The sequence below is a fragment of the Myotis yumanensis genome, unplaced genomic scaffold, assembly GCF_028538775.1.
Source record: "Myotis yumanensis isolate MYYU_CA2020_CCGP unplaced genomic scaffold, mMyoYum1.0.hap1 SCAF_3, whole genome shotgun sequence".
Lineage (NCBI taxonomy): Eukaryota > Metazoa > Chordata > Mammalia > Chiroptera > Vespertilionidae > Myotis > Myotis yumanensis.
In genome coordinates, this window is record NW_027223754.1 from 85,935,854 (window position 1) to 85,948,013 (window position 12,160).

Sequence of the window (12,160 nt, forward strand, 5' to 3'; positions counted from 1 at the left end):
TACAGCTTTGGTGGTGGGAGCCTCTCCTGCCTCCTCAGCAGTGCTAAGGATGTCCGACTGCAGCTTAAGCCTGCTCCCCGCTGGCAAGTGGGCATCCCCTGAGGGCTCCTGGGCTGCCAGAGAGATGTCTGATTGCCAGCTTAGGCCCAAACCCCTGGGGAGCAGGCCTAAGCCAGCAGGTGGTTATCCACTGAGGGGTCCCAGACTGCGAGAGGGCACAGGCCGTGCTGAGGCCCCCCCTCCCCCCGCACAAATTTTTGTGCACCGGGCCTCTAGTTAACTATAATTTAGTTAGACTTGATTTTAATATTTAGATATATTTCCCCCATTTTGATTTAATTTTGTTTTTTAATTAGATAAAATATTTACATGGTTTCCAAGTCAGAATTATAGACAAAGTAAATCTGGAGATGTCTTGTTTCCCATTCCAGAACCCTACAGCCTTTTCCTTTCCCCCCTGTAGATAACTATTTTTGTTATTGAACTATAGGTAACTTTTTATTTGTTATTGTTATTAACCTTTTTTATTTTGAAAAAAATGGGGGAAATGCATGTTTATATGTTCATGAGGAAGGTCCAAAGAGAGGGAAGAAGTTATGCTGGAAAATGTCCTTGAGTAGAGAAGGGGGATGGAATCTCAGGAGCTGTTGGAAGGTGGAGCCTTTGTTAGGTGCATGGAGTTCCGTCTGTGGAAAAGGAGAGAAGGCTGAGTGGGGCACATGTGCGGGAGTAGTGGAGGTGTTGGGAGCTCATGGAAGCTGTCCTCTGCTTCACGTGTGTGAGTGAAACAGGAAGGAAGGTTACCACTGAGAGTGAGGAGGTGCTAAAGCTATGAGGAGGAAGGCTCAGTTGAGTTCAGTGGTTGCAAATCCAAGAGAAACCATTCAACATAGTTGTCTAAATTTTTTTCCTCCAGTCATAGTCAGTTGCGTGATTGTGAATGGGCAGTAGTGGGTCAGGACTTACTAAGAACAGAGTTCCTGAGCTTCCACGTGACTCCTGCCAGCGAGATGCATGCTTTAGTGTATGTGTGTATATCTGTAACTTAAAAAGGTTTACAGTATGTGCAGCTCAGTTGTTTTGCTTTGCGTCTTTCTGTTCCTTATTCTTTTGAGTCACTAAATTATTTTCATGATTTCCCAGTGGGTTGAAACCTACAGTTTGAAAAACATTAATAGAGACCCTCATTTTTTCTGTGCCTTGATTCTCTTTCAGAACTGTTAACATTTTCTAGATAATAGCTAGTATTATTGCCTGCTGCCAAGTGCTGTTCTAAGCATTTGACATGTATCATCTTATTTAATCTTCACTTGACCTGCCTATATTTACCCCATTTTACTTATGAAGAAGCTGTGGCCTTGAGAGGTTAAGTCACTTGGCCAAGAGCTGCCTGGTGGAAACCAGAATCTTGTATTTCCATGCTCTGCATTGTTCCTGGAGGGAACCATCTGGTTTACTCTCACTTTCTCACTCATTTTAAATTTCCCTGGAAATTGAATTTTTGTGACCCATTTCCTTTTTAAAAATAATTGAATTTATTGGGGTGACATTGGTTAATAAAATTCTATAGGTTTCAGGGATGCAATTCTATAATACATCAACTGTATATTGTACTGTGTGTTCACCACCCCAAGACAAGTCTCCTTCCGATGACCCATTTTCTTAAGACCCAATGTATGGCAGTGCATTGACTTATGATAGTTCAACTTAATATTTTTTGACTTTACGATGGTGTGAAAGTGATATGCATTCAGTAAAAACCGTACTGGGAATTTTGAATTTCATCTTTTCCTGGGCTAGTGATATGTGCCACAATACTTTCTCATGCTGCAGGTCAGGGGCAGAGAGCCACAGCTCCCAGATCACGAGTGTAAATAACAGATATTCTACTGTGGGCATTGTATTAAATGCATTTGCCCAGCCGTGGGCTAATGGAAGTGTTCTGAGCACGTTGAAGTTAGGCGAGGCTAAGCTATGATGTTTGGTAGATTAGGCTAATCAAATGCATTTTCAACTTAATGATAGTTTCAATTTACAGTGGGTTTATCAGGACATAACCCCATTGTAAGTCGAGGAGCATCTATACAAATATTTTTGCAACTTTATTTTATAATTTCAAACCTACAGAAAAATGCAAGAGTGGTAATAAGGAACTTTACTCAGCTGTTTAGTTTGCCCTGTTTGCTTTATCATTGTTGCTTTCTCCTTTCCTCTCCCTTTTTGCCCCTCTTTTTAAGACATTTGAGAGGAAGTTGGGAGACACTCTGCTCCTTTATTTGGAAATATTTCAGTGTATTTCCTAAGAATGAGGAATTCTCTTACTCTGCCCTCCCACAATGCTCAAAACAGGAAATGTAACATTGATGCTATTATCTAATCCAAAGTCTGTACTCAGGGATCCAACCCAGGTGCTGTGCTTGTCACAGCTCTTTAGTTTCTCTTAATCTGGAGCAGTTCTGCAGCTTTTTTGGCTTTCTTTGCCTTGATAGGCCAGTTGTTTTGTAGAATGTTCCTCAGTTTGAAGTCGTCCTTTTTTCTCATGATTAGATCCAGGTTTTATATGTTGGTCAGGAAAAACACAGAGGTGATTTTGTGTTCCTTGCACTGGAAGTACAAATTGATAAAGAGGTTATGGGGTTATTTTTTTAAAAAAATAATTGATTTTAGAGAAAGGAAGGAAGAGGGAGAGAGAGAAACATCAATGTGAGAAAGAAACATGGATTGGTTGCCTCCTGTACGCGCCCGACTGGGGATTAAGCCGGCAACCTAGGTATGTGTCCTGACCAGGAATCCAACCTGCGACCGTCAGTGCACAGGACAACACTCCAACCAATTGAGCCATACTGGCCAGGGATGCATGATTATTTTGATTATCAAAATAGTTTATACTTTATAGAAGGGTTCACTGCTCTGTTCATTTAACTGCAAATCTTGCTAGGGCCTGGGTGACAACTTGCAGTGTGCAGGTTGTCATTTCCCCTTGGTCGCCATGTAGATTTCTCTGGCTTTCTGGCAGGCTCTGTGTCACAACCTCCCGTACAGAGTGGTCAGGGCGCTCCTGGGTTCAGTAAGAATGAGCGTGTGAGCTGAAATTCACTTGTCATGCCTGTTCTTATGTTTTTGAGAGTCATTTAAAGACTTTGTCTGACATACAGCTCTTCTGAAAGCACACTCTGCATAGAAAAAGGTGGAGTTGGTTATTTAGATGTATTTCTGTCCCTTGTCAGTGCTGGTCTGTAGTTTTTTCTGTTGTCCTCGTTGGATTCTGAATGAGTTGAGGGTCTGGATTAGGTGACGTTGTGTAACTCCCCACAGGCTTCCATCAAACTCAGTGCCCAGTGGCAGCTTCATCAGTCAGACCAGCATCGCAGGTCCAGTTCATACCTTACAGCCATGTCTCCTGGTCTCTTAAAAATCTTAGACTTTTCCTCTCGTTCTGTTTTTGAGGCTCTAAACAACTTTTCTGTGGTATTCCACAGCAGAACTAATGCTGCCTTTCACTTTGCTTTTCAGCTGAACCTCTTACTATCAGTTTCTAAATAACCAGATGAGTCCGGATGTCCTTGTAAATGGTCTGTCCAGGAGCGGCTGAGAGTCATGTGGCTGCAGGACACTTGAGGAACTGTACGTGGCAATGTCTCCGAGAACCACACAAGCGTGCTACTTGTCGCTGACTGCAGGATGAAATACAAGCAGAGGGTTAAAAAATTGGTGTTTCCCTTGTAAAAACATCAAAATACCAAAGATTAATCTATGAGCAGCAGTACCTGCCTCATTTAAATGGTCTCAAGAAATGTAATTTTTTAAGAGTAACCATGGTGGGCACGCAGTGAAATGGTTCTTAGCAAAAGATGTGCAATGAAAATAGGCTGCAATAGATAGTGCAGAGAAGAACTTTATGGAAATACTGCTAATTAGGAAGCTTCTAAGAGTAAAGCATGAAACACTGCAACACTTTTAACCACTGAGCATTCCACAGTGATTATTATTATTTTTTTACTTCTAGAAATGTTGTTTCTACATTCAATATAATGTTTCTCCTGTCACTTTGAAATTTAGTTTGGAGTCAATTGGATGCTTCTGAGAACACATGCTGCTTTTCTGGGAATTCAGGGTGTTATCTCCTGTGTCTAAAAAAATATATTGTTATTTTGTTAATCCTCACCAGAGGATATTTTTTCCTTTTTTTTTTTTTTTTTTTTTTTTTTTTTAGAGTGGAAGGCGGGGGAAGAGAGAGAGAGAGACAGACAGACAGACAGACAGACATTGGTGTGAGAAAGATACATTATTGGTTTGCCTCCTGCATGCTCCTGAAATGGGGCTGGGAAACAAATCTGCAACCCAGGTACATACCTTTGACCAGGAATTGAATGCATGACCCTTTGGTGTGCGGCCGATGCTCTGCTACTGAGCCACACCAGTAGGGCTATATTTTGGGAAGGTAAAATATCATTATTATTATTATTATTGAATTTATTGGGTTGACATTGATTAACAAAGTCATACAGGTTTCAAGTGTACAACTCTATAACATCTGCACACTGCATCGCGTACTCACCACCCAAAATCACGTCTCTTTCTGCCACCCTTTGCCCTCCCTTTGTCCTCTTCTACCTCCTCCCACCCTTTTTCCTGTGTTTTTGATGCATTAGTTTCAAGAGTCAGGGACCTCAGGGAAGGTCCCAGTGTCTGTATTCTTGAATTGCAGGGGTTGCAGCCTGCTCATGTGCAGTATCTAGTGAGAATTTTCATGGCACAACAGCCAGTGTTTGTGCCTGGGAAGCACCATCAGGTGTGTTAACTCTGTACACACAGGAGAGAAGGAAACCTGATGAATAGCATATCTCATGCATGCAGGTCAGGGTTACCAGCCTTCTGTACACTGCCTTCAGGTTTAGTAGTTCTTTATATTCAGTGGTTGTACCTGTAGCAAATACACTTTACTAACAAAGACAAGGAGGATGAAGATGGCCCACCCTTAGCATCTACCACACTATATCAGGGATCATCAAATACATTATGCACGTCTATGAATTTTCCTACCAATACCTATTTCCTGAGTGGGTTGGTTTTGCCTCTGACAGTCAATGCAGCCTGCTTTTTGGATTGGAAGGAATTTTGAGCATTCACACGCTAGCCTAGAGATGGAGCACTGACGGGTGTTCTGGAATGTGGCCAGCAGACCTCATTCTGCGTGACTAGCAGACTTTCTCATCCCCTTAAAGCAGGCGCCCACAGTGTGTAGGTAGGTTACATGCCTGTCATTTTAAACAGGTCACTTGTTTTTCAACTCAGTTTAAGTTAGTGATGGATGTTGCTTGATAGGGCTGTATTTTGGGAAGGTAAAGAAGATCCATATTCATTCTTTGACATGAATGAAATAGGAAGATTGAATTTACTTCCATTTACTATTTAAAATACATGTTTAATGAAATAAACTGTAAAAACCCAGTTTTGTGTATTATGTTGTATATTTGATTTTTAAAAAGCCTTTCCAAAGAAATAAGGGCATGATTAATGTACTATACTATGATTGATGTAATTTGATGTACAGAGCAGTGTGTGTTCTTAAGGATCAAAATATTTCACAGCACTTGTTCTTGTGTTGAATCTTTTATTCTGAGGCAAACACCTTATAAAGTGCTGAGTAGGTGATAGTGGTCCAACTTGTTTGCTAAATGAATATTTGTTTAAATCTGTACAGTTTCAAGTATTTACTTATACAAAGGGTGTACATACTTTCAAATAATTAATTTAAAAGGCTTTATATTATTTGGCTAGAAATTGCTGTTTTTAAGAAATGTAAATTTTTTAAAAAATAAAGATTTTTGCTTCCTAACATTTCTGTTGTGTATGGATTCTTTAAAATTTTTTTAAATTGAAGTTTTTATTGCACTAATTTGTGGATTCATGTGCAATTGTAAGAAATAATACAGACAGACCCCAATGGTAACATCTTGCAAAACTATACACATTATATCGCAAGTAGGATATTGACACTGGTGCGCTCCGCCAGTCTTACTCCGACTTCCCCAGTTTTACTTGCATTGTGTGGATTCTTTTGGCAAGATGAATATTGTGGAAAGACATTTCTGAAGCATCTTAATGCTTCATTAGTTGAAGGAATTTAAATTTCTTTTTGTTTACAAAGCTGCCAATTTCCTGAGTACTGTCAGCTCAAATGGTTGTGTTGAAATTTAGCATTATTGAAATAGCAATAAAAACAAATTTGTATTTTCCCCTGGTTTAACAACTCCATATCTTTAAGTTCTCCTCTTTTACTACCTTATAAGTGAGAAAGAATAGTGTCACCGTAGTTTGTCACAGAGTCTGTTCATTAAAGGCAGCTGGGATGCTGGTGAGAGACGTTACTCAGGCACTAGCTTCGTTGCCTCCTTCCTGGGCGCTCTTCTCGGCACTCCTTCCACTAACCAGCTCATCTGTCTGCTCGCCCTCAGCAGCCAGCCCCGGCAGCTGCTGGGAACTTGAAACAGTGGCTCCTGTTAAATAGTGACCCAATGAATATTTTTTCTTTTTTGAAATAGTTTTTAAAAGTATTTCTGATTTTAAAAATGTTCAGTATTAGACACTTCTATAGTGTTTGAATTTTAACATAAACTGTGAAAGTCTTTAATAAATGAACCCTGAAAGGCAAATTGCTATGAAATGTTTGACATATAGCATCTGGGTTTGTCTATGTATATTCTAAAAAATTTTTCTTACAAGATTGAATTCTTTCACACATTTTAACCAAGTGGGTTTTAGTTATCAGTGTATACACATGCACATGGAAATGACCTGAAAGTAGGTTGAAGACAAGACATTTTATCCTAAAATACATCAGCATCTCCAAACACTAAGGACATTCTCCTACATAACTTTAATACCATCACTATCCCTAAAAGTTCAGTAATATCTAAGAGTCCATATTTTAGTTTCAATTGTCCCCCAAAATGTGTCATAGCTTTTTATCCATGCTCTTAGATTTTATTTGGTGGTTGTGTCTCTTTAGTCCTTTTTAATCTATACAACTCCTCTGTAGGTTTTGCTTGTTTTCATGGCATTTTTTAAAAAGTGTAGTCTAGTTATAGAATGATGTGCCTGTGTTTCCTCATGAAATTCAGAATACCTAACATAGCAGAACACATTCTTTTCAAGTACGTGAAACATTTGCCAAGAGAGACATATGCTGTACCATAAAACAAACCCCAGGCTGATCTACAGCAGTGCTTCTCAACAAGGGGTGACCTTCCCTCGCCCCTGCCCTGGGACACTTGGCAATGATTGAAGACGTTTTTGGTTGTCATGACTGGTGTGTGTCTGGGGATATTACTGGTTCCTAGTTGGTAGAAGTCAACTGGAACTGCTAAATATCCTACGATGCACAGGACAGCCTCTCACAACAAAGACTTTGCCAGAACAAACCCTGCTGTACACTTACTGTAGGGACCCCCCAATCCCTAGACTTTATTTCCCTCACCTGGCTTACTTGTCTTCATATGGCACATGAGATATTTTGCTTATTTGTGTGTGTTTTTTTCTGTCTTCCCCAACCCAGATTGTAAACTGCATGGAGGGGAGCGTGGTTTTGTTTATTGCTGTATACCTGGCCCCTAGGACAGTGCCTGCAGTAGGTGAATGAATGAAAGAATCCACTCTGTTGCCAAAAATCACGTAGCCTCCCCTCCCCTTCCCATTGCTACCAAGTCCTGCCTATTTCCTATCTTATGTAGCTCTTTATCTCCTCCCCTTCTCTGTATTTCTAATGCCGTTGCCCACGTCAAGGCCCTCGTTTTCAATATCCTTGTTTGGAATATTGAAATATCTTTACTACAAGAGCCCAGTCTTATTGACATCTTTCCTCCCCTTTCTCCAGAATGTAAAACTTATCTCCTACGGCACACAAGGCTGTCTCAATCAGCCTCTGCCCATCTACCCAGCCTCATGCCCTCACTATTCGTCCTCTGTGTCTGTCAGGGTTCTTGAGTGCAAGCAACAGAGGACATCATAGTCTAATGAGCAGGAATGGCTTTACTGGAAGGAAGTGGGGGCTTGGGGACAGACTGGTGCTGGAGGAGCAAAGGGATAAGAACAGGAAGCATCACAGATGCATTTTTTTTTTTCCCAAAGCAGAAAGAGTTGGTCAGGTCTCCACTTCCGTGTGAGTCCCTGATTGGGTGGATATCACTCAACTGCTTTCATCTTGGCCAAGATCACTCCCCGTGAGGCACCCGTGTGCGTGTGCGTGTGTGTGTGTGTGTGTGTGTGTGCGCGCGCGTGTGCGTGTGTGTGTGTGTGTGATAGTCCATGCTTCAATACAGTGTTGGAGCATAGAGAAGACGACCTCTGTGCTAGTTACTGGTTTATTCCTATCAGCTCCAAGTCCATCCTTTTTGCCTGGCCTTGAGATTCTGAGCCGGGCCCTGAGAACATGCCTCCGCTGCCAGCTGGTGCAATATTAGGCTTTGCTGGTGCTGGAGGTGCACGTGAGGCCTGGGCGGGGCTCTGTTTGTCTGTCTCCTTCTGTTTGGGCTGTAAGCACTGCCCGGGAGGTCTGGCGCACCCACTCTCTCGCGAGCTTTCCTGGCACCCGGCAGAAAGCTTTTTGTGAAGCAGCTTCCACAACCTGGAGGCCGCACCCTGGGCACCAGCTCCAGCTCCCTGGCCCCGAACCTCCCCACCAGCCAGGGCTGCAGTCACATCCTCCCTGTAAGTTCTTAGTTCCCTTCTTTGGTGCATTCTAAAGAGAGGAGATGGGGAGAGAGGGAGGGAGGGAGAATACTGTGCCTTTCATTTGCTGTTCTTGAGCTTCTAGAGTTTTCTTTCAGGTCCCTTTTAGTATTAGCATGCTAGACTCTGTTACATTTTCTCTGTTGGAATTCCTGATGTTGGAATTACTGGGTCCTCACTGACCCCTGACTGATACGACCTTTTTAGTTTCTTCCTGGCGAGCAGGGCATGGCTGCCCACAAATAGATACTCAGAAGAGTGTTTTCCCCATAAAGGAAGGGGTTGGGGGTTGTGCAGCTAGAAGATACTCTCCAACGGTCTCCCTATCCGGTGCCTTTTGTCTGCCCTACATGCTCACTGTCTCTGCACAGACGCTTGCTGCTCCTGGGGACTCCCAGCGCGCCCCACCCGCTCCTGGTCCTTCTTCAGCCCTGGCTCAGAGAGGCTTCCTGCGACCCCTCCCGCCTCCCCAGGTGACCCCTTTGCTTCCACGGTGCTCCTTCACAAAGCAATACTTCCATCCTTTTGCTGTTGCTTGTGTCTCTGATCCCCACTCTGTAATCCCCGAGGGCAGACAACCTGTTCTCTTTGGACCTTCGGCACAGGGTAGGCACCCAGTGCATACCTATTACATGGTGTAATTATTACTGAAGTAATTAGTAATTTCTGTAGGCACTGGACGAGACTCCATGTGCCTTGGGGCATTCACTGATGAGGATACTCATCAGGAAACCCTTGTGTGTCACTGAACAGTTAGTCTTGATAAACAGCCCTACTGAGTCCATTTTTGTTTGTAGGAGAAGCACTGTTTCCGGCCAAGTCACTGAAGATGAAATGATAATGAGCAAGAGGGCTCGTCCCCTCAGGAAGTGCAGGGCCTGAGCGGGGCTGGGGTGTGAGGCAGACATGTGTTAGGGTTGGACTGTGTCCCCCACATTCCTGTGTTGAAGTCCTGATGCCCAGCACCACAGACCTGATTTGGAAACAGGGCTGTTGCAGATGTAATTACTAGTGAGGTGAGGCACACTGGAGCAGACTGACACGGGGTGGGATCCGGACTGCAGTAGGGTGGCCCCTGACCCATTATGAGTGGTGTCCACATAAAAAGGGAAAATTTGACCCAGACACACGGGGAGAACTCTCTGTGAAGACTGGAGTGATGCTGCCACAAGCCAAGGAGCTACCCGAAGCTGGAGAAAGGCCTGGGCTACACACCCTCCCCAGCACCTGCTCAGGGAAGCCCTGCACTGTGGACTTCCAGCTTCCAGAGCTGAGACCATCAGTCTCCGTGGTTCCAGCTGCTCAGTGTGGCCTTGGCTCCAGCAGCCTGAGCCGACTGACGGGTGGGATCCGGGCTTTGACAGGCCTGGCCAGCTGGTTGGCTGCTGTCAGTATTTACTGCCCAGTCTGTGAGGTGATTCGCTTTTCCTGATGGAAACAACCCTGAGTTCGGTATTCTGCCCAGGCTCTGACACACTGGCACAGAGCAGGCGTTACAGGAGCGGCTGGAAGCCTCCCATCTATTAAGTGCTGGCAACAACATAGTTTAAAACGGGACTGAGGAGACAAAATGCCTCTGCAAGGCTACCTGCGGACAGCCTCTGTACTAACGGAAGCCTGTGTCCAGGTTTGGTGAAAGGAGGAAGACGGAGGAGAGGAAGTGGCTGAAAACAGTAAGAGCCGCATCTACTGAGCGCCGTGCCCAGTGCCTTACCGACGCCACCTCCTTTCGTCTTCACTGTAACTCTTCCTACTTCAGGTGAGGAACGGAGTCTAGCGGGGCTCACTGCCTTGCCGCAGGCGCCACAGCTGGCAAACGGTGCTGCCAAGACGGCCAACCAGGCCTGTCTGACTCCAGGGCGCACCCGCCTTCAGGTCCGAGGCCTTCAGTCCCGGGAGAAGCATCTGGGAGTCACGGCTGCAAGCTTGGAAGGACCTGCTCATTGCCAAGTGCGACTCAGGAGCTTTGTCTGTAGTGCCCGCGAGGAAAGGGGCTTCTCCGCCTCCTGAGTGGAGGTGCCCAACCAACAAGCTCCACGTCTACAGTGGCATCCATGCCAGGTGTGTAGTAACTGTAGTTTTAGCTGATGATACTGTTCACCAACAAGTGTGAGTCAAACAGTGGGAGAGACTGTAACGCCCCGCTGGCCTCAGCACCCTAGTCCCAGCCCAGCTGTGCAGCTTCCCGCCTGGGGTGATGGCGAGAGGTGGAGGCAGGCAGTGTGAGAGCAGGAGGGCAGGCACCGGCTCATGGCAGGGAAGGGCTAATTGCTAGAAGGGGTTTCCCGTCTTGGTTTAGGCGGCAGTTGAGATCACCCTGGGAAATTTGCTGTGTCCCAGGGATTTAAAAGGCACACTGCCCAGCTCCTGAGTCCCCTGTTCTAGAAACTCCCACCCCTTCCCATGCTCAGGCATCAACTAGCAACCATGTTTACGAGACATAACCCGCCCTCCCTTATCACACTAGATTGCACCAGATCAGCCAGCCAATCCGAGACCACTGGGTGTTCTGCGAGAGATCAGGAAACAAAGTCACGTGGACTGAGGTGCATAGAAAATGTCTTCAGAATAAGACGAGTGTCGCAGAGATGAGGATGAACGTCCTCCTGGCTTCTAGCGGCCTTCCATGCTCCTATCTTTCTGAGAGCCATTGCATCTCCCATCCAGATCATTCGCTTCCTGTTTTGCTTTACCTACTCCAGTTGGTAGCTATTACCAGTGACCAGAAGGGCCCCAGCTATTGGAGGGGGGTTAGTGTGGGTCCTTTTGGGCTTAGTTGGCTCCTGGTTTGGGGGACCCGCTGCAGGATGGTGTGGTTTGCTGTCTGGGTTTCCCTCTGCCCTGGTGGGGATGGGAGAGGAAGTGTTTGAGATGAGGTCAGGGTTAGTGAGAGCTACTATTTCTAGACCCATTTCATAGATGGGGAAACTGAGGCGTAAAGCTACTTGCCACACAGCCAACACTTGGCAGAGCCAGCCTTCGAGACGGTCTATGTCCTGAGTCAACCAGGTGCTGGAAGGTCGCAGTGACCAGTGGGAGCAAGCAGGACAGCTGTGGACTGTCCTGTCCCTGAGACAGCCTGCCTCTAACGCTGTCGGGCCAGGGCCGGCTCCTGGGTCCTTTCTGTCCCCCGCCACGGGGTCTGTCAGAACCCCAAAGGCTTTTCCTGTCAAGCCAAGCTACTGTGACAGGCCCCACATTACAAAACAACTCTCAAGAGACAAAAACAAGACTTTGGGGTTTTCCTTGGTGCTCCTGACCATAACCTTCCAGAGACGTCCAGCAGGTGCTGGCAAGCCCGGGGCAGTGTGGCGACGGCGCTCGTCTGGACCTAAAACTTCTTCCTCCTCCGACTGCTGTGCAGCAGCAAGTTCGTGGCGCTCTCTATGAAGTTTTCCAAATCACAGATGGTCAGGAAATGCAGGATCCT

The 12,160-nt window shown here is 45.3% G+C and overlaps 1 protein-coding gene across 1 annotated transcript in view; it reads left to right on the forward strand.

The window, feature by feature from the left end:
• COG3 (component of oligomeric golgi complex 3) overlaps positions 1-5,822 on the forward strand; it is an 86,992-nt gene extending 81,170 nt beyond the window's left edge. Inside the window, exon 23 of the mRNA XM_070409047.1 lies at positions 3,514-5,822. Coding sequence (XP_070265148.1) covers positions 3,514-3,543 — 30 coding nt within the window. The 3' untranslated portion in view covers positions 3,544-5,822. The remainder of the gene's footprint in view (positions 1-3,513) is intronic.
• The last annotated feature ends 6,338 nt before the right edge of the window (positions 5,823-12,160 follow it).